At 35.4% G+C, this 24043-nt stretch overlaps 1 protein-coding gene across 1 annotated transcript; it reads left to right on the top strand.

Annotated features, from left to right (window-relative positions):
• Positions 1–11367: 11367 nt before the first annotated feature.
• LOC110825678 (dof zinc finger protein DOF1.4-like) lies at positions 11368–13487 on the top strand. The gene is made up of 2 exons (XM_022056159.2): positions 11368–11590; positions 11792–13487. Exons 1-2 carry the CDS (start codon positions 11531–11533, stop codon positions 12722–12724), a joined length of 993 nt encoding a protein of 330 aa, XP_021911851.1. The 5' UTR covers positions 11368–11530; the 3' UTR covers positions 12725–13487.
• The last annotated feature ends 10556 nt before the right edge of the window (positions 13488–24043 follow it).

A 24043-nucleotide genomic window follows, 5' to 3' on the forward strand; every position in this document is an offset into this window, starting at 1 on the left:
TTGAAATTAGAAAATTCTATTTTATTTTATTCTTCACAAACATAACCTATGATTTTCAAGAATATTTTCCTCTCAATTTTCAATATTAATTTCAACATAGTCTTCATAAAATTCCCTTTTGCTCTTTTTGTGTTTGGTTACTATTTTGTTCCTTGTTTGGATTGAGGCCTAAGTTGGGCCAGAGTTTCCCACCAAAAGTAAGAGGATGCCAAACAAGGTCTAAACCCAATTTTCATTTGGGTTTAGGCTACTTCTTTGTGCTCCAATAATTTTGGGCCGTAGGATTATTTGAAATTGGATTTCAAATTAGATCGTGAAAATAAAATTGGGAAATGGTCCATTTCTGAAAAAATTCAAAACAATTCAATTAAATAAATTTTAATTTTTTGGCCAATTAAATTAATTAATTACGCTAATTTTTGGCTAAGCACGAAGGATTAGGTGAGTGGACCCATGTTGTTCCCTTAATTAATAACTAAAAATACAAACAACTACAATTATAAATTAGAATCTTTACCCAATATATAATATATATTTTATTCACGACCATGCTCTTTAGATAAAATAAATTAATTGTTCTTGTCAAATTTATGAACCATAATTTTTAAATTTTATTAGAAGCAAAATATATATATATATATATAAATTTGAAAATATAATTTTATAAATTTAAAAACTAAATTATGAGAAGACTTTACTTTTTAACGTGATTATAGCTTAACGAATACGAATAATTAAAAGATTAAAACAATAATCTCTCGACTCTATTGCATTGACATATAATATGAATAATACCATATTATAATTATAATATAATAATAAAAAATTCCATGATGCTAAATAATTCCACGAAGTGGGTTACTCTCAACATCACCCCCCCCCCCCCCAATTCCAATCAATGTCCATCACATAGACTTCCATAAACCAAATAATATTGTCTATGTTGAAAAAGAATAATTAAATTATATATTTTGTAAGGTGACCATATAATATATGAAAATAAATAAATAAATAAATTAGGGCACCGTCCCCCCCACCCCCACAACATTCCATTGGGGACCCACGAAGCAAGACTTGAAATTTTCATAGACCATTATTAGTCTATCTATCTTCAACGCATATGTTAAAAAAAAAAAAAGACTAGGAATGTTGGACTCAAGATTCTCTTGAAGATCACATGAATAACCAAATGGAATTTTTCAATGCTTGTTCTTATTTGACCCCTTCTGTATCACCCAATAATTTCTTTTCTTTTTTTAATATAGTTATTTATTTATTTTATTTTATTTTATTTTAATGAAAAAAGGAATAAAAATTTGTTAAGAATTAAATTGAAAATAATGTTGTAAAAAATGGATGAAAACTTGGGTTCCGAAAGTATTTTTGAAAAACAAATCAAAAACTGAATGTCAAAATGCAATTTAAAAAAATTGTACCACGTCAAGTGCCCAGTCGACAGTCCCGACCAACCAGGACGCGCCAGGTGGCAGAGGCGCTGACGCAGGAGGCAACGCGGAGGGGAGCCACGTGGGTGATTCGCGTGCACGCGATCGAATGGCTGAGGTCCGTTCCCACGCGCATGGATGACCCAGATTGAAATCCCGCACGGATGGTCCAGATTGAATTGAACTCAAGATTCTCTTGAAGATCACATGAATAACCAAATGGAATTTTTCAATACTTGTTCTTATTTGACCCCTTCTGTATCACCCAATAATTTCTTTTATTTTTTCTAATATAGTTATTTATTTATTTTATTATATTTTAATGAAAAAATGGAGAAAAATTTGTTAAGAATTAAATTGAAAATAATACTGAAAAAAATAGATGAAAATTTGGGTTCTGGAAATATTATTTAAAGAAAAATCAGAAATCGGGGGTCAAATAATTGTGCCACGTCAGATGCCCGGTCAGCAGCCCCGACCAACCAGGATGTGTCAGGCGGCAGAGGCGCTGACGCAGGAGGCAACGCGGGGGGAGCCACGTGGACGATCCGCGTGCACGCGATCGAACGGCTGAAGTCCGTTCCCGCGTGCACGGACGGCCCAGATTGAATCACACACAGACGGCTCATATTGAATCGCGATGAACGGTCCAAATTCACTCCCTATTTAATCGCGATTGGACGGTCCAGATCAAAAGTGATGGACGACCCAGATCAAAAGTGGATGGGTATAAATAACCCCATCCGCACCCAAACCCTAACCCTAACCGCCAGAACCCCTTACCGAAGAAGACAACCCAACCGTCAGAGAGCCGACCGCCACCACACGCTGCTGCACCGGGGCAATTTTCGACCGCCAAACGAGGTAAAAATTTTACCTTTTACTCAGAATTTAATTTTAAACACACCCATGACTAAATCGGAGCAAAAGGACCGGTCGATTGGCCAGAGAATGCTGACAAAGCCCGGCGGTGCCACTGCGGAGTATTTTGAAAAATGCCTCCGATGAGGCCCTTCCTGATTCCAGTTCGATGTGATTTTTTCACCGTTGTGATCACCGTTTCCTTCTCTACAGGTTGACCGAAGTAAAACACCCAACCGCAACGTGAGTTGAAGGAGCCACCGCACCGGAGAGCCCCACCATCGGTGAGTTGGGTTTTCTATGTTTTTTGGGTTAACCGAGAGCCCTAAGTGTATTTTCTCGCAAGAACTTTGTAAATTTGACTGAATTCAGCTGAAAACAGCCAACTCGAGGCAGATCACCGTCGCAAACGGTGGCGCTGTCACCGGAGCACAGCGGAGCAGCCGTGCCAGATTTCTAAAATTGGCCGAGTAGGCCCTGGGACTGATTTTTGGGTTATTTGGAACATTTGTAGGTACTGTAAGCGCGTTTCAGTTCCTGAAAAAAAAATCAGGGAATCCAAAAACCGCCCGTAGACGCAGTAAACCATTTAGCTTTTCAGCACCAAATCAAGTAAGGACCCCTCACCCTATTTCCTATCATGGAATTGAAGTTTGAATAAATGATAATACTGTATTTTATACAAATTAAATAAATGTGTATAATTAATTACGGATTGCTAATGAAGCCTGAACCGGACATTATTCTCTGTTAATTTTTATTGGTTGATCTTGCAGTCTAAAAGTATGATGGTTTCTGGTTTATCTATTTTATGATTTAAATGCATGTATTATTGCCTTACTTGACTACTATTTGATTTTAGGATTTGAGAATATGATTGCATTGCCGAATACATGTTTATTATTTATGTAATTATGTTTGATTTGGTAACGAAGACTAAGGAAAAACAGGAAAGGGGTGTGATCTAATAAACAGATAAGATAACAGCCTCACTAGATATTTTGGGAGATGGTGGACGGATTGGGTTCACAGGGAACCCTACCGTGAACATTGTCTCATACCAGACGGGGTATGGAGACTTAGTAATTTGGCACTCATAACGGACGGGGTATGAGTCGTTTGTTTATGTAATTATGTTTTATTTAGTAGCGGAGACTAAGAAAAAATTGGAAAGGGGTGTGATATAATAAACAGATAAGATAATAGCCTCATTAGATATCCTGAGAGATGGTGGATGGACTGGGTTCATAGGGAACCCTATCGTGAACGTTGTCTCATACCAGATGGGGTATAGAGACTTGGTAATTTGGCGCTCATAACGGACAGGGTTTGGGGACGACCCACTTCACCCTCATACCAGACAGAGAATTGAGGTTAAATGTCTTGGTGCTCATACCGGACAGGGTATGGGGTCGGCTATGTAATTATGACTGTTAAGGGAAATGGTTCACATGTAGCGGGGACACCCCTATATATCCCAATGGATACTAGTAGGCTAGTGAAAAGAGAAACAGTTACGATTTCGTTTATTGTTAATAAATATGAATTTATGATATGTCTATATAGCTAATTGTGCATGAAGTTATAATCTGTATGATATTATTATTTTTATAATTTATTTTCATAAATTCCCAATGGTAAGTAAAAAGGTAAATGATTTTATTTTAAATAAATGTATTGGTTTAAATTTAATGTTCAATTGGTTATTTTTTATTTTCTATCAATCTTTACTTCTGTGCCGGTGATATAGTGTGATGTTCTTACTGGGTTAGTGTAGCTCACCTCTTATTTAACCATTTCAGATCAAAAGGACCTGGTTTCCGAGCCCGATCCGCAAGAAAATTGCGAGTGGATGCTAGATACTTTATATTTTTCTATACTTTTCTCATTTCTCGTGTTTCTTTCAGAGAATTTATTTCGTGATGTTTATTTAGTACTTTTAAGTTATTGTATAAAGGATGTAAATCTTAACCTTTTATTTCGTTTCCGCACTTAAATTATTATATATTTTCTTTTGAATTTCCGAGGTCGTTACATCTTCTCCTTCGATCTTTTAGTTTATGTTAACTATAAGTGAAATTATTTTTGATGTAAATGATTTTTTTTCTCTTTCTACTCTTTTTTTAAACTAAATATAATTTTTAAACATAATAAGTCAGTAATTACTAATCATATTATTCATCTGTATTCTTCATTCTTTTTAAAAAGATCTTACAAGATAAGAACTAACGTATAATAAATATTAGCAATTCATTTTCTTATTTACATAGTCTTATTTTATGAGAAACAATATAGATAATAAGAGATAAAATTTATATGTATTCATTAGAATTAATGAGGTGATAACGACATTCATGTCATTAGAAACTTGATGATATTAACACTCAAATAACTTCAAATTCTGTCTCGGTAAAATCACTAAAATTCAAGTCAGTAAGAGTAACACAAAATTATAAAAAAGAGAAAATATAAATATATATTATTAAACATGAGATACTTCTTTTTATTCAATTTTACTTATTTATAGAGAGTCAATGTTTATTGACTCTGTTTAGTGTTATCTCACTTGACCTATGACAATTACCATAACAGTAATTTTGTCACACAATTATTAACAATGAAATGTTACAACAATTAGTAAGAGAGGAACTCTCGTTATTTTTAGTAATTGAAATGTCTTTATAACTTCTACTAGCGTTATCGTTACATAATTGACCATAGAAGAATTGCTCCTCGTTGTTAATACTCTATTAATTGGACATTATCAAGAACCCTTTGATCACCACCTACGTTTGTTAATTCTTTTGAATGTGTTACCCACATAACTATGAGGATTTATCCAAGACATTGTATTCATTTAAAGAGAACTCATGTACTTCTTAGTTTAATTATTGTATGTAACCCATTAATGGTTTTACTTACTATCACCATTTTGTTTCATCAAATTTGACAAAATTAACGAATAGTTTTTGTAACTTGCATGGCAAAAGTTTAGAGAAAGAATAATCTTTTTTAATTAATTATTTATGGGGTTGGAATTAGTGGGTTTTTAGATAATTGAGATGCTAATTAATGGTTAATTAGGCTTCTCTCGGTGCAGGCAAACCCTTTTCGTTTATCATGAAAATTTGGCCACTTGGGTGATGATGAGCCATAGAATGTGCGCCTTCCACATGACCCCAATACGCACAGCTTTTGGACAGATAAACACTACCATACAAGTACAGGAGGTACGTGATGACTAAGTCATCTAATGGAATGTATACATATATATGCTTCTGGTGAAATAGAAAACATATATATGTACATGTGGGTGTCTGTATAATTATATATGTCACCACTCATGCACACTGTACTACTCTAAAACCAATTCAACAAAAGGGGAAAAGCAGAAAAAGAAAATATAGGCCCTGACACCTTGTTCTATTTTTTATATTCACTTGATCATAGTAATTTATTACTTGATCGTAACTATGGAGAATATAAATTTAGTAGTATATTTTACCTTCTCAAAAGAAAATTTTTCTTTTAATTACATTTTTAAATACTCATATTTTAGATATAGAAATATAAATTTATAAATGCTATCATTTGAATCAATTTGTTCTAAATATAGTTCGAATAAGTAAATAAAAAATTAAATAATTATTTTGTATACAGACTATACCCCTTTAGTACTATTGGTCATAATAATATATTTTTTTTATTTTAAAAAAATAATTAAATAAATAACTAAAACATTATAATGGGGTTCTTGTCTTGTCAATTTGAATGAATGATTTTTTCCCCCTATGTTATGTTACTTTCAAGTGAGCTTGACCAAGATAGTTGAATAATAATATATCAAAAGAGTACTTTCTAAGTCCTCTCTTCAATATTATATATAGAATCACCGAACTGAAAATACTAACGATCCATGAAGATAGTTTTTATGCCAGTATTCTAGAGTTCTTAAAGTGGTTGAACTGTGAGCTGCTGAGGAAAGTTGATATCATGCTTGTATAAATGCCTTAAGGAGGAGAGAAACATTGTGTAAAGGCCAAGGTCCGGAGCAACTTTGGATTGATGATGATGGTTGTATTTTTTACTAGATATATCTTAGAATCTATTCCCGTTATATAATTATGACTATCATTATATACCCCGCATTTTGGTTAGCTTCCTAAAGTATTCTCTGGTAATATTGTACGTAACATCTTATGATTTAATAAAAATTATTATTACTTAAAAAAATTCTTTACCTATATATGAATCTTTGACAATGAATAACTAATATAGCGTGATAAAGAGTGAAAAATATCTTTGTTAGCAACTTTGTATTATCAAGGATTACTTACTTATACAACTTCTCTTGTACTTCATGTCACATAATTAGTATTATCAATTTTATTTACTTATATTTTTAAAATGTTGATGATGTTATGACTAGAAGGTTGGGCGAGATTAGTTCAGTTCCTCCATTTTTTAAACTAGAATGTCTTTTAGATACTTTATTGTTTAAGGCTATGATGACTTATAGCACTTAAAAAGGGTGATTGATCATGTAAAAAAAATATTTACTTGGTGGCAGAAAACCTAGTTGTCAATAGCAAAAAAAGTCATGCTTATTAGGGTCATCTTTTATATGATCATTGTTTACCCTACATATACTGTTTTTTTTATTATCGAGAATTGTGTCAAATCAGCTAAACAAGATAAAAAGATATTTAATTTGAAGTTTCAGAGCTAACAAAAACGAAATCTATTTAATTTAATTCGAATAATATTTATCAAGTTGAGGAGTTTAGGGGTTAGGGATACATAAGAAAAAAGAGAAAGACAGTGTTTTTTCATTAAATGTGAGTGGATATTATTGAAAAATCCAAATAACTTATGAACTCAAGTTTTTAAGGTGAAATACTTCTCAAATAGCAATATCCTTAAGACTACCATATCTCACAATCGAGTATCTCAAACTTTTATATATATATATATATATACACATACTCAAGTATAAAGCGGTACAGTGACATTTAATGGGGAATGAACTTTTTAGCTACAATGTCTCTTAACTTAATTTCAGTAGGTATATGAGTTTTATAATTTTTACTTAAATCAAGCTAAATGGTAATTAGAATTGAACTAAGATTCAAATTTGGTTTTTAACCATATTGTAGTTAGATATTTCAATTATAAGAATGAAATTAGAAGGCCAAGTCACTAATATTTGACTTAGAAACCCTCTAACAATGGTAATTTCTTGGTTAAATCAATTTATTATTTTTTAATTTATAAAATCCAAAATAATAAGATAATATAAGAATATACGGATGTTTTTCATACTGTATCAAATAAAACAATTTATACAGTTTTTTGCCTCTAACAAATTTTTTGTAAATGAAGAAAGAAAAAAGAAGTACATTATAAATGAAGATATCTATTATAGAAGCAATGATGTAAGTAAAAATATCTTCCGTGCACAACGTAATTGCTAAAATATTATATGAGTATGGAATGGCCGATATGTTTATTGTTATCTTCTTCCTTTAAAAGTTGCTTAAGCTAGAACTTAAAAACAAATGTGAGCATCGATCGCCTCATGAATTAGAAAGTAATTTTCTCATTATGACCTAGTTTCTGAGGAGGAAAACAAATGAGTACGCTCATAAGAGAAATGGTAACTCGAAGCCTCTCTTACGAGAAATACTTTACTTATTACTATTGTACATTTGCGATTAAAGAGATAGTAATCTTAACATGAGACTTAATCCTTTTTTAATTGAATCAATACAAAAAGTAGGGTATGAAAAGAAAATGGAGGGTGTGAGAGAGATCTTTGTCTGCAGTTTGTTTGGGGTACAAATGTGGTCAGCCTTTTGATGGGTTGGCTTGTATTTGATGCTCTGGTCCCCCTCCATGGCTCCACCTCCCACTCTCTCTCTCTCTCTCTCTCTCTCTCTCTCTATATATATATATATATATATGTGAATTCAGAAACATGAAAGTCCAGAAAAGAAGATTATTGGGTTTAACGTGCGTGTTGAGTTTCTTTCATGTTTGTCAAGTTGCGGTAGGGACCCAATTCACACTCCATTGCCCTAACATGCCTTTTTATTATAAAATTACGAAATTACCCCTCATATTCCATTTTTCCACGTTATACATATTTCTTCACCTATATTCTTATCTATCACTAAATAACAAGTTATTAGTCCAATAATTTAGACTAATTCATATTGTCTTAAATGATATATATTTGTACATTCTTTTAAAGTTAAAATTTATATATTTTATTAATTTAAGTAACATATATATATGTATATTAATTATAATATAACTATCTAACGGGAATACCTCAATTCATAATCCATAATTTTGTATCAACAATTTATAAAAAAATAATTGATATACATTTATGTCATTTAAATAATAAATTATATAATATTTAATTTTATTAAATTAAATATTTAATTTATCGGTATGTTGATATTATCTAAATTGAGTTTAAATGTAAATGGGTCAGATACATTTATGAAAAAAAAAAAAAAAAACTTTATAACTCACTTATTTTTTTAAAAAAAAAATAACAAAATTATATAGTGTTTGCAAATATGTTAGATATACTAGCTAGCTAGGGAACAATATTTTCTTTACAATCAAAATAAACCAAATCTTTTTTATAAAAATAAATTTAAACCCAATTTTTAATCAATTATAATTATTTTTTTTCAAAAAAATAATTATTATAAAATTAAATATTATATATCGATTATTTTCAATTCATGATATTCTCGTAACATTAAAAAAATTTATTTTATTTTATAATTATTAATTAGAACAACTATTATGACAAAATATTTGTGCAAATCAAACCCATTTAATAAATTTTAAGATGGATTACTGTTTTGGATAACCATTTTGTGGGTTCAATTGGGCACCAGTCACATCTTGCCTGCACCACATATAAATCACATGCTTAGATTTTTTTTTATCCCTAATAGACCTTACTCTAAAATGGAATTTATAAAATTAAAAAAAAAATAACATACATAATAATGTAAATACCACCCCCAAGCATATATTCTTGCCACTACAAATACAAGATTTTTGTTTTTTTTTTTAAGATAAAAATAATTAGAATCTCGACATTTATACTGTTCCCATATATTATGTATACATGTATATATGTTTGTATTGATCTAGCTAGTTTCTTAATTTGTTAAACCAATTGGAATAGATTTTTCCTATTCTGGAAAAACTGTGTGCCATTTATCAATGACAACTTATTGGGTGTAGTTCTTGAATGGTGTTAATCATTTGTCATTTTGATTTATTAATGGGAGATAATTAGTAAGACTAGACTAATCCCAAAATAATAATTAACCTTATATGGTAAAGATATCTAACTTTCATTCTCCAAAGAAATAAAGATAATCTAAGGTAGGGACAACCCAAATCTAGATCTAACCCTATATATATATATATATTGGCATGCTAGTAATTGATACATACATACATATATATACATATATATATATATAGAGAGAGCTAGTAGTAGTAATAGGGTAACTGTGTGTAATTAATTGAAGTTGTAAATCACGTAGAGTGAAAGTCATTTTTAAATGTGAAAAGCTTGTTTAAGAAATTAATTAATTAATTAAGAGAGACTGCGGAAGAATAATGATGGGATGTTTGGGAGGTGAGAAAATCCCTTGAAAGAATACAAAATCCGTTTGTTCCCCAGACTATGCTTTTGCTTTTTATTCTTCTCTTTTCCTTATAAGCTGAGCTGCCCGCCACATGCCTCTGCACTCCGATCTTCCATATAAATTTCTCTTAGTAGCTAATTCATTCATACATATATTATATATACATATACACACACATATATATATATATATATACTGTATGAGTAGCTTTCTCGGCTGACACCATTAACGGTTTTAATTCTTATTTTTATTTGTGGGTTCTCTAAAATACAAAAGAAGATGAATAAATTAAGTTACTAATTTAATTGAATTAAATTTTATTATTCCTTCATGTTTAAACTCTAATTTTCAAGGAGAGTGCAAGAATTTTTTGATGAGTAGTAAAAAAAAAAAAAGAAAAACATGTTATTAGTGAACAAGGTGATGTTTGAGAGAGAAGAAACGTGTATGTATATATATATGTTTGATATGTATGTATATATGTAATTAAAAATAAGGTCTCTGGAGAAGAAAGAGTGGTCTGTAAACGTGTCTTTTTGAGTGAAAGATTAAACTGGATTGTAGTAGTCGTACCACATGGAGCAGGCTTGTCCTTTCCTCTTGGAATTTTCATATTCTCTCGTGTAGTAACCATTCAATAGTTATGGTTCACTCAACCAATAAAAAGGTAGGTCCCATGTCACCACTTCAATTGACCCACCCACATTCTATGTTTGTATATTTATATATCAACTCATATATATATATATATATATATATACACTAATGATTTCATAAATATCAATATACACATACAATAAGTAATAAATGGGAATTGGGTTGATGTACAACACGGTTGGATGTAGGTGCAATGAAGTTGAGTTTTGCTATTGAAAAGAAGCTTATGTATATAATTTATTCTTAGTGTTTATATATAAAATGGGTATAGAGTATATGTATGGATAGATATACTTACGGTATATATGGGTAGTAAATTTACGAGAGGAAGTGGGATTTGCTGTATGAGAGCATAGGATAGTGTGCCCTAGGGATTCTCTTTATTCATTGATGCAAAGGAATGTTACGTATAGTCATGTGTAAGTCTCATGTTGTGTTGTTCTTTTTTTTTTTTCTTTCTTTCTTTCTTTCTTTCTTCCTTTCTTGATCCTCTCAAAGATTCATCTGTTATGTTCTACTTTACCTCTCTGTCCTCTTGTTGGATTTTGAACATCTATTATATGCCCACCACATCCCATATTCTTTCTTCTTTTCTTCAATTGCATAATATTATAATATATATTATATTATATTAATTGGTTATGTGTATAAAAATTTACCCAGAAGTAACCCATCACGTGAAATTACATAAAAACAATAATTAGATTAAAATAATATTGTAAGATTATTAATTAGTTTATCTTGTTAACCTAATTACTCATCTCTCTTCTTTCTCTCCGTCACTGTCATAATATTTCAAGTCCCTCAAGACAGTCCGCCACCTGCTCTTTGTCTGTTTACTACTTGTTTCAACGATTCCTTTGAGATCAGAAGAAAGAAATGTTGGGGAAATGTGAGAAGATGCCTGTCATCTCTTCAACTACAAACCAGTGGTCACAGGTTCTTCCTTCTTCTTTCTTCTTTCTTTCTTCTTCTTCTTCTTCTTCTTCTTCTTCTTCTTCCTTCTTTATCTCAATTATTAAACACAACATGACTCAATTTTGTTGTTTTCCATTTGGAACAGAATATCTGTCTTGTCTTGTTATTTTTACCCACTTCAACTCTTTCTTTCTTTCTTTTTCTCTTTCTGTTTGGCTTCAGGGACATAACCAGATAGATGAGAAAAGCTTGATGGCATCAACTGCTAGGCTTATGGAGAAACCATGCCAACAAGAACAAGCTGCTCTCAAGTGTCCCCGCTGTGATTCATCAAACACCAAGTTCTGTTACTATAACAACTATAGTTTATCTCAGCCAAGACACTTCTGCAAAGCTTGTAAGCGTTACTGGACCAGAGGTGGAACCCTAAGGAATGTTCCTGTTGGTGGTGGTTGCAGAAAAAACAAGCGTGTCAAGAGATCACCTGCCATGGATGCACCTTCTTCAAACCCTAACAAGCCTAATCACTCCCAGATGAATAATAATAATAACTCTTCTGCTTCTTCCAACCCTATCAACCCTTTGTTTTATGGCTTACCCACTAACCCATCTGATCCTATCAATCTTCCTTTCCCTAGATCAGTTTCGACTACTTCTGGGTATGGTCTTCAGTCTCAGTTGAATGCTCTTGGATTAGGGACGATGAATATCATGTCTCATGATGCTGCTGTATCTGATCATAATCCCCTCATAATTAACACTACTAAACAGCTTCAAGATATGGCGGTCACTTCAAGTTCTTTCCTCTCAACTTATCCCATCTTTGCTAATTCTTCTCCATCTTCTACACCAACTATTTCTTCCTTACTTGCTTCTACTCTTCACCAACAACAGAAGCTCATCAATGGCACTCAACCACCAAACCATTTCCAGTCTCTAGCTTCACTTCAAGACCTTCAAATGGGGGGAGGCAACAGTACTGAATTAACAGGAGTAGTCAAAGGTGAAAATGGTCAAGAACAAAGCAAGATGGAGTGGAATCAGATCGACCAAGTGGGTTTGTCTGATCCTAATTCTCTTTATTGGAATACAACTGGACTCAGTGCTTGGCATGATCCAGCAAATATTGGGTCCTCAGTTACTTCCCTGATCTAGCAAAAGCTGCTTAATTATAAGCTCTTTTTCCTTCTTTTTATCTCCCTCTTTTAAGTTTTTAGTAATCTTTTTGGTTCTTTTAGCTACTGATTAGGTTCTGTTCATCGCTTTGCACTGGAATCTATATGGTCAAAGTAGTAGGGGGGTGGGGATTTTAAGAGTACGTACACACAAAACAAAGAAAGAGTAAAGTAGATGAGAGAAGATTTGGATCGGAGAGATCATGTCAGCTGCAAGAATTTTAATCAGCCTGTTCATTTTTATTCTCAAGGTTGAAGAAAATCACCCATTTGCGCTGAGAGGAACCTCGGATCCTCTTCATCTCATCATCATCATCATCATCAACATCAACATCACCACCATTGTCGTCGATCATCTTCATCATCCTTGATCATCATGATCTACGCAGTGTTCAAGAGAGGCTTAGCAATTAATTAAGTAAGTTGGCTTTTTCTTATCTTGTGTTTATGTATATATAATGACATTAGTTTGCTCTCTTTTTTTCATCGTGTATTTCTTTCATATGAGAGTTGGGGTTGGGGGGTATAAGTGAGAGTCCTCATTGAAGATCATATGGGGATTTGATAATTTTTCTTCTTGGGAAATTTTTTTATTTTTTTTTTCTTCTTCTTAATTTTGGTTTTCTTGGGGTGGGGGGTGGTTTGGTATAATGGGTATATAAGAGAGAGGGAGATTTGTAATTTGGTATTGCAATGTTGGGAACTTATTGGATTAATGTGGTCAATTGGGTCTTGGTTCTATACATGATGTTGTTGACTTTCTTGATCTTGTTCTTGACTTTCTTTAATTGAAATTATGAAACTAATTAGTAATTAATGTATTATAATGTAGTTTATTATTATACTCTTAATTTCTACTACATTTACATAACTTTGTGATTAACATGTTATTATTATAAAATGAGGATTTGTAGTTAATTATTCATTAATTAGAGCTTGAATTTGAATTTTTATGAACTCTTTTTTTTTTTTTTAATGAAACGTATAAATTTTATTTTTGAAAAGATTAAGATTTATAAATTCAAGCAAATGAATAGAATTGTTTTTGCGGTCATTAATGGAATATTGGCACATCATGATCAGATAGAGAGAGGAGTAGCCCCATGCACGATGAGCCATGATTTTCCAGGAAAAAACAGAGACATACATATTGGTCCATGATTGGATTTTAGTGTTTGGCAATTTAGCCTTCGAATTCAAAGTTACTATACTTACATATATATATCTCCCTCTATATATATATATATATATACACATAGGTTGAGGCTCACCCACATCTACATAGTGTATGTAACACACACATGCACATATATACATAGATACATGTTTCTTCAAGTCAAGATAATTCGGGTGTCTTTAATTAGTACTATTAGTAGTAGAGTCTCCCTCTGTAAAAGCAAAACTATATATATACATACATATATATATATATAAAGGTAGCTTTATAGCTTCTTTATTTATCGTCCTACATTTTGATCTCATCATCATCTTTATGATTCTACTCTGACCAAAGCATCGTATTCATCCCATTGCCATAAATATATTGAAGTTGTTATTCATGGCCTAGAACTCTATCGTTCGGCGCTTATTATTTATTTGCATGCTTGATTTGTATGTACATACATGTGTGCTTAACTTAATGAACTTTTATACATTTGTACTTGTTTTATTATATGTAAATATGTATGTGCATGTTTTTATACATAACATGGATGGAATGTTTTTCAAGACTTGAAAGGGTTTGAATGTGAACCCAACGTGATTAATGATGGCGGTCTGAAAAGATAAAAGGTGACCTTCATTTTCTGCTGTGCTTCCTGCTCTGATGACATCACCAATGGATATATACATATATATATATATATATATACATATAGAAGTAAGGCATGTTTTCCTGCTTAAAAATATTTTTCTATACATATATAGATATATATATATATATGATTGCTATTGACTAATCTTGTATGACTAACGGAGTTGATGAGGTTCATTATAAGGATTTTAAGTAACATAATACTAATTTTCCTTCAAACCATGTCCTTGAATGGATCAATCAGCCCCGAATGGTTACTTCTCTGGCATCTACGGAGTTTAAAGAAACCAAATGTTATTTCAACTCTCATTTTCAGACTCTAAACTATCCGATCGCCTTGAACTCTAACCAGCAGGCAACCCAACCAGCAGTCTAGATATGATATTGGATTGGGTGATTCTTAATTAATTATTTAAATATTTTATAAAAATTTTTGAAATTTAAAATAGTTACTAGAAAATTTTACTATTCGGCAGATAAAACATCCCTACAAAAGCCTGCATATCGAAAGAAAAACTGGCATGATCAAGTATGGCCTCCTTACTACCGGTACACATGTTCTATAACCTTAAAAAACTGCGAAATGCATGCATAACATGTAACGATTCCAGAAATTTAAAAGGAAGTGCATATAATAACTTGAGTACGGAAACGAAATAAAGATTAAAGTTAACATTTATTACACGATAACTTAAAATTACTAAATAAATATCACGGAATAAATTCTCTGAAAGAAATATGAGAAATGAAAAAAAAAATAAAGAAAACTATAAAATATCTAACTTCTACTCGCAGCATTTTTGCGGATCGAGCTCGGAAATCAGATCCTACTGATATAAAATGGTTAACTAATGGGTAAGTTATACTAGCTCAGTAAGGATATCACACTATATCGCCAGCACAGAAGCAAAGATTGGTAAAAAACCAAAAACAACCAATGGAGCATTAAATTTAAACCAATACATTCATTAAAAATAAAACCATTTACCATTTTACTTACCATTGGGGAATCTGTGAAAACAACCTATAAAGACAATAACATCATACAGATCATAACTTCATACACAATCAGTAACATAGAGCATATCATAAATTCATATTAATTGACAATAACTAATCATCACCGTTTCTCGTTTCACCAGCATACTAGTATCCATGGGGATTTATAGGGGTATCCCCGCTACACGTGAACTATTTTCCTTAATAATCTTAATTCCAGGGTCGTCCCCATACCATGTCTATTATGAGCGCCAAGACATTAAACCTCAATACTCCGTCCAGTATGAGGGTGAAGCGGGTCGTTCTCATACCCTGTCCGGTATGAGCGCTAAATGATTAAGTCTCCATACCCCGTCTGGTATGAGTGCTAAGACATTAAACCTCAATACCCCGTCCAGTATGAAGGTGAAGCGGGTCGTTTTCATACCCCATCTGGTATGAGCACCAAATGACCAAGTCTCCATACCCCGTATGGTATGAGAAATGTTCACGGTATGGTTCCCTATGAACCCGGTTCGTCCACCATTCCTAGGATATCTAGTAAGACTGTCACTTTATCTATTTATTAGATCACATCCCTTTTCTGTTTATCCTTAATCTCCGTTACCAAATTAAACACAATCACCTAAACAATGAACATGCATCCGGTAATACAATCACATATCAAATCCCAAAATCATACAATGGTCAAGTAATACAGTAATACATGCATTTAAAACTCTAAAACCAGATACCATCATGGCTTTAAACTGTAAAATAAATCAACAGGAATCAACAGAGAACAATGTCCGATTTCGAGCTCCATTGGTAACCCGTAATTAATTATGCATATTTATCTAACTTGTACAAAAGACCATATTATTATTTATTCAAAATTTACATCTATGATAGGAAATAGAGTGAGGGGTCCTTACCTGATTTGACACCGAAAACTAAATGGTTACTGCACCTATGAGCAGTCCTTGAGTTCCCTGAATTTTTCTTCGAGAACTGGAACGAGCTTACAATACCTACAAATGTCTCAAATAAACCCAAAAATCAGTCCCAGGGCCCATTTGGCAAATTTCAAAAATCTGGCACGGCGACTCCATCGTGCTCTAGCGACAGCACTGCCTCCCGCGGCAATGACCTGCCTTGGGTTGGTTGTTTTCGGCCGTTTTTGGCCGAATTCAGCCAAACTTGCATCAGTTCCAGCGAAAAAACACATTTAGAGCCCTCGGTGGACCCAAAAAAATGTAGAAAACTGAAACTCAACGGCGGTGGGACTCTCCGGTACGGCGACTCCTCCAACTCACGTTACGGTTGGGTGTTTTACTTCGGTCAACCTGTAGAGAAGAAAACGATGATCACAACGGTGAAAAAGTTACATCGAACGGGAATCGGAAAGGGCCTCATCGGAGGCGTTTTTTGAAACACCTTGCGGCGGCGCGGCCTAGCTTCGGAGGCATTTTTCGGCCAATTGGCCGGTTCTTTCACTCTGATTTTGCCATAAGTTGGTTTAAAATTGAATTTCGTGCAAGAGGAGAAATTTTTTACCTCGTTTGGCGGTCGAAAATTGCTCCGGTGCGGCGGCGGGTAGCGATAGTCGGCTCCCCGGCGGCTGGGTTGTCTTCTCTGGCGAGGAGCTCTGGCTAGGGTTAGAGTTTGGGTGTGGATGAGGTTATTTATACCCATCCACTTTTGATCTGGATCGTCCATCACTTTTAATCTGGACCGTCCGATCGCAATTAAATAGGGAGTGAATCTGGACCGTTCATCACGATTCAATCTGGGTCGTCCGTGCGCGCGGGAATGGATCTCAGCCGTTCAATCATGGGCACGCAGATCACCCACGTGGTACACCACGCGTGGCATCCCGCATTAGCTCCTCTGCCACCTAGCACGTCCTGATTGGTCGGGGCTGCTGACCGAGCATCTGATGTAGTGCAATTTTTCTAAATTACTTTTTGATATCTGGTTTCCGATTTTTCTTTTAAAAATACCCGCAAAACCCAAATTTTTACCCATTTTGTCCAAAATTATTTTTAATTAAATACTTAACTAATTTTCACCCTTTTATTATTATTATTATTATTAAATCAAATTAAAATAGATTCAATTCAATTAATAAATAATTATATTTATAAAAAAATAAAATAAAAACAAAAAAATAAATGTTGGGTGTTACAACTCTCCCCCGCTTAAAAGAAATTTAATTCCTCAAATTTGTCTCCTACTCTCGATCGAACAGCTGGGGATATTAGGCTCTAAAGTCTGATTCTAGCTCCCATGTAGCCTCCTTTGGTAATTGGTTCCGCCATATAACCTTTACAAAGGGTATTTTTCAGTTGCGGAGTAACCTGCTCTTTCGATCCGCAATGCCGATCTTGTACTTCCTCGTAGGATAAATCCTCCTGGAGTGGAAGAAGTTCGTGGGCCAAGACATGAGAAGGGTTCGGGTTGTACTTACGTAGCATGAACACATGAAACACATTGTAGATCTTAGAAAGTTCTAGAGGTAATGCTAGTCTGTAGGCGACGGTACTAATCCTATTTAAGACTTCAAATGCTCCAATAAATCGGGGGTTCAGTTTCTCCCTCCTGCCGAACCTACTGATTTCCTTGAAGGGAGTGACCTTGAGGAACACCGGTCGCCTTCCTCAAATTCTAAATCTCTCCTCTGGGTGTCCGCATAATTCTTCTGCCTGTTCTGAGCCGTCTGAATGTTCTTCTTGATCTTAACTATTTTGGATGTAATCTCCTCTACCAGCTTTGGGCCGAATAGTTTTCTATCGCCCACTTCTTCCAAACAAATTAGCGATCTGCATGGCCGCCCATATAACACCTCATACAGAGCCATTCCAATACTCGTTTGGTAGCTGTTGTTGTAGGCGAATTCTATCAAGAGTAGATGGTCGTCCCAATGGACCCCGGAGTCAAGAACACAAGCTCGGGGCATGTCCTCAAGTGTACGGATTGTCTTTTCTGACTGTCCATCAATCTGAGGGTGGAAGACAATACTGAGGGACAGCTTCATTCCCATGGGTTGCTGAAATCTACTCCAAAACTGAGAAGTGAACCTGTGGTCCTTGTCGGACACCACTGTCACTGGGACTCTATGCAATCTGACTATTTCTTGGATATATATTCTTGCTAACTTGTCCAAAGGATCGGTCATCTTGATAGCCAAGAAGTGGAAAGACTTGGTAAGTTGGTCAACAATTACCTAGATGACATCATATCTTGAGCGTGCCTTAGGTAACCTTGTCATAAAGTCCATGGTTATATATTCCTACTTTCATTCTGGGATCGGTAATGGCTGAAATAACCCACCTGGGCGCTGATGCTCTGTCTTGACCTGCTGACATACTAAGCACTTAGACACAAAGTCAGTTATGTCTCTTTTTATCCCGTTCCACTAAAATCAAGGTCGCATACTTTGGTACATTTTAGTACTTCCGGGATGCATGGCAAACTTTAAGTTATGGGCCTCTATCATGATGTCTCTCTTTAACTCACTGTCACCTGGAACATACACCCTGTCCTGGAATCGGAGTAACCCATCGGTGGAGACTCAAAATTCTAAGCTAACTCCCTGTTTTGGATCATTCTTGAGGGCTACTAGGGCGGGATCAGCTGACTGAGTTTCCCTTATTCTCTGGATTAACTTAGGCTGGACGGTTAGATGACCAAAACTTGTGACTCTCCTCAAGTCCTGAAGTCGAACCTGTTGTGTGGCCCCAATTTACCTGCATTCTAAAACTATCAAATTGACTAATATACCTGCATTTTTTCTACTGAGTGCAACGGCTACCACGTTATCCTTACCCGTATGGTACAAGATATCACAATCATAGTCCTTAAGAAGTTCTATCCATCTTCTCTGATGCATATTGAGATCCTTTTGAGTGAATATGTGTTTCAAACTCTTGTAATCGGTATAGATCTGAAAAGTCTCTTCATATAAATAATGGCGTCAAGTCTTCAAGACGTGTATGATTGCGGCAAGCTCTAAGTCATGGGTGGGATAATTTTTCTCATAACTCTTTAACTGTCTAGACCTATAGGCTATAACATTCCCATGCTGCATTATAACACAACCCAAGCCCACATATAAGGCATCACTGTAAACTGTATATCCTCCCGATCGACTCGGTAAGTTCAACACATGAGCAGTAGTCAGCCACTTTTTTAGTTATGAAAAACTTCTTTCACAGTCCTTGTTCCACTCAAACTTGGTATTCTTCTTTGTGAGTCGGGTTAGGGGAGCAGCTAGATTAGAAAATTCTTCAACAAATCTGTGGTAATAACCCACCATTCTTAGAAAGTTACGGATTTCTTTAACTGATGTCAATTTCTCCCAGCCGAGCACCGCTTCAACCTTTTTAGGGTTCACTGATACTCTATTCTTTGATATGATGTGTCCCAGAAAGGTGGTCTGCTTCAGCCAAAATCTACACTTACTTAACTTTGTATACAACTTCTTTCCTCTAAAAACCTGCAAAACTTGAGCTAGATGGTGAGCATGTTCCTTTCTGCTTTTTGAATAAACCAGGATGTCATCGATGAACATAATGACAAATTGATCTAAAAATTATCTAAAGACCCTGTTCATCAGATCCATGAAGATGACTGGGGCATTGGTTAGCCCAAATGGCATGACCAAGAACTCATAGTGTCCGTACCTGGTTCGAAAAACCGTCTTGGGAATGTCTTCTGTCTTTATTTTCACCTGATGGTAACTTAATTGCAGGTCTATTTTGGAGAAGACCTGCGCACCCTTCAACTAATTGAAAAGGTCATCAATCTTGGGAAGGGGATACTTGTTCTTGATTGTGACCCTGTTCAATCCTCTGTAATCAATATCTAGTTTCAACGTTCTATCTTCCTTTCTGGCAAAAGTGACTTCGGCACCCCAAGGGGACATGCTATGTCTGATAAAACCACTGTCCTGCAATTCAGTGATCTGTTTTCTCAGCTCCTCCATCTCAACGCGGCTCATGCAATAAGGAGCAAACAAAATAGGCTGGGTGTCTAGCTGTAAATCTATGGTGAACTCGACTTCCCTATTCATTGGTAGTCCGAATAGTTCATCCAAAAATACATCTGAAAGTCTCAGACTACCAGAATCTCTTGAATATAATTCTCTTCCTTGGGTTTGCCTAGTTAGAGAAAACAACAAAGTTAAGGTACTTGACGAATAAGAAAACTTGTCATCAAGGAATAAGTACTAAATGATTTTATTAATTTATAAGTGACTTCTCATTAGGAGGATTGAATACAACCTTCTTACTAAAATAATTTATGATGGCGTGATACGCCGCTAGCCAATTTATTCCTAAAATTACAACAAAATCCCCAATGTCTAATTCTATTAGGTCTACACTTAGTTTCCTATCTGCTATCTCTACGGCACAAGCCCTTTATACAACTTCTCCCAATAGTGTTATACTGCCAACAGTAGATACAAATAACATAGAATCAAGTTTATCAGGTAATACATTAAATTTTGATGCAAAAACAGGTGAAACAAATTAATGCGATACACCAGTGTCAATCAAAATATGAGCAAGATAGTTGCAAATAGTGTACATACCTTGTACCACGTCTGGGTCAGCTTCGGCATCCTGCTGAGTGAGGTTATAAGCCCTGCCCTAGATAGGAGGTATGTTTTGATTCTGGTTCCTTGGGCACTCTCTCGCATAATGTTAGCACTACCACATATGCGACAGGTGTTGTTGAGGCGGTAGCAGGATCGGTCCCCGTGATCCCTGTCGCAATGTTGACAGATCTTACCACTTTATACCACTAGAGCCTGAGGGGGAGCCTGGATCACTGGCCTAGCCCTCTTGTTATTTTGGACAGACACAATAGGTGCTGGTCTGCGGGGCGGAACTGAGGGTCTGAGGTTCCCTACTGCCTGAGGGAGGGTGTGAAAGCTCCTCTCCACCAGCTGTGTCTTGGTCAGAACGGCATAATAGGTCTTAAGCTCCAACACGAACAAATGTTGCCTGATCTCTGGGTGGAGGCCCCACTGGAAACTCCTAGTTTTTCTACCCTCATCCAACAGTGTCTCAGGGGAGTATCGGCCCAACTCCAAGAATTTACGAGCATATTCTGACGCAGTCATGTTCCCCTAGACCAGGTGAATGAACTCTATCTCATTCAGATGTCGGAGATGCTCTAGGAGGTACTCTGCATGAAAGGCTATTAGGAACTGTTTCCAAGTAATTGGAACAGACAGGGTGGTCTGTTTGAGTTCCCACCAGCGGTCTGCTTCTCCCACTAGCATGTAGGTAACAAGGGTGACCTTCTGCTCATAAGTCACCCCTAAGGTCTTGAAGGCCTTCTCTGTCTCTGTCAACCAGTACTCAGCATCTTCAAAAGAGGATCCCCCAGTAAAAATGGATGACTTTAGTCTCTTGTACCTCTCTATGTAGCCCGGGTCAATCGTGAGAGGAACTGTGTCCCATCGAAAAGGGACTAGGTTAGGCTGAGGGTAGACTGGGAGGCCCTGTGGTAGTACTTGTTGATACGGTGGGGGCGCCAGATTGTACTGTGCCGGTGCTGGGTGGTACTGTGGAGGAACAAGTCGTATTGGGGTGGCTCGGGATGCTCTCGCTGCAGTGGTGGCTCAACCTGTGGCAGCGGGGGAGGGTCAGGTAGCTCCCTCCTCTCCTCTCAGCCTTATTGGGCCACAATGAGTCTCTCTAAAATCTCAAATATCCTGTCCAGGTCTTCACTGAGCGAACCATCCCAGGCTACTCGGTTTAGTGAGGGTCTTCCTCTTCTCATCTCTCTGTACCTGCATGTCACAAGAAAAGGTTGAGTGATAATTTATTGTTTGGTATTTCTTTAAGTATTATTGTGTAAGGGACGAGTCCGAGGAACACGGCTCTGATACTAACTGTCACGATCCAAAAAATTTAAAAGAAAATGCATATAATAATTTGAGTGCGGAAGCGAAATAAAGGTTAAGGTTAATATCCCTTACACGATAACTTAAAACTACTAAACAAACATCACGGAATAAATTCTCTAAAAGAAATACGAGAAATGGAAAAAAATAAAGGAAATTATAAAGTATCTAGCTTCTACTCACAACCTTCTTGCGGATCGAACTCGGGAACTAGGTCCTCTTGATTTTAAATGGTTAAATAAGGGGTGAGCTACACTAGCCCAGTAAAGATATCATACTATATCGCCGGCACAGAAGTAAAGGTTGATAGAAAACCAAAAACAACCAATTGAGCACTAAATTTAAACTAATACATTCATTAAAAGTAAAATCATTTACCCTTCTACTTACCATTGGGGAATCTGTAAAAATAACCTATAAAGACAATAACATCATACAGATCATAACTTTATGCACAATCGGTAACATAGAACATATCATAAATTTATATTCATTGACAATAACTAATCATCACCGTTTCTCGTTTCACCAACCTACTAGTATCTATGGGGATCCATAGGGGTGTCTCCGCTACACGTGAACCATTTCTCTTTACAATCTTAATTCCAGGGCCGTCTCAATATCCCGTCCGGTATGAGGGTGAAGCGGGCTATTCCTATACCCCATCTGGTATGAGCATCAAATGACCAAGTCTTCATACCCCGTCCGGTATGAGACAATGTTCACGGTAGGGTTCCCTATGAACCCGGTCCGTCCATCATCTCCCAAGATATCTAGTGAGGCTGTCACTTTATCTGTTTATTAGATCACATCTTTTTCCTGTTTATCCTTAATCTCCGTTACCAAATTAAACGCAATCACGTAAACAATGAACATGTACCCGGTAATACAATCACATCTTAAATTCTAAAATCACACAGTGGTCAAGTAGCATAGTAATACATGCATTTAAAACTCTAAAACCAGATACCATCATGCATTTAAACTGTAAAATAAATCAATAGGAATCAACAAAGAACAATATCCGATTTCGGGCTCCATTAGCAATCGTAATTAATTATGCATATTTATCTAACTTGTACAAAAGACCGTATAATTATTTATTCAAACTTCACATCTATAATAGGAAATAGGATGAGGGGTGCTTACCTGATTTGACACCGAAAACTAAATGGTTACTGTGCCTACGGGAGATCCCTAGGTTCCTTGAATTTTTCTTCGGAAATTAAAACGCCCTTACGGTACCTAAAAATGTCCCAAATAAACCCAAAAATTAGTCCCATGGCCCATTTGGCCAATTTAAAAAATTCGGCTCGGCGGCTTCGCTGTGCTCCAGCGACAGCACTGCCGCCCGCGGTGACAACCCTCCTCGGGTTGGTTGTTTTCGATTGTTTTTGGCCAAATTCAGTCAAACTTGTATCAGTTCCTGCGAGAAAACACACTTAGGGCTCTCGATGGGAAAAAAACATAGAAAATCGAAACTCATTGGCGGTGGTGCTCTCCGATGCGGCGGCTCCTCCAGCTCACGTTGCGGTTGGGTGTTTTGCTTCGGTTAACCTGTAGAGAAGGAAACAGTGATCACAACGGTG

The sequence above is a fragment of the Carica papaya genome, chromosome 7 (assembly GCF_054855325.1).
Source record: "Carica papaya isolate Zhongbai chromosome 7, ASM5485532v1, whole genome shotgun sequence".
In the NCBI taxonomy this organism is placed as follows: Eukaryota; Viridiplantae; Streptophyta; class Magnoliopsida; order Brassicales; family Caricaceae; genus Carica; species Carica papaya.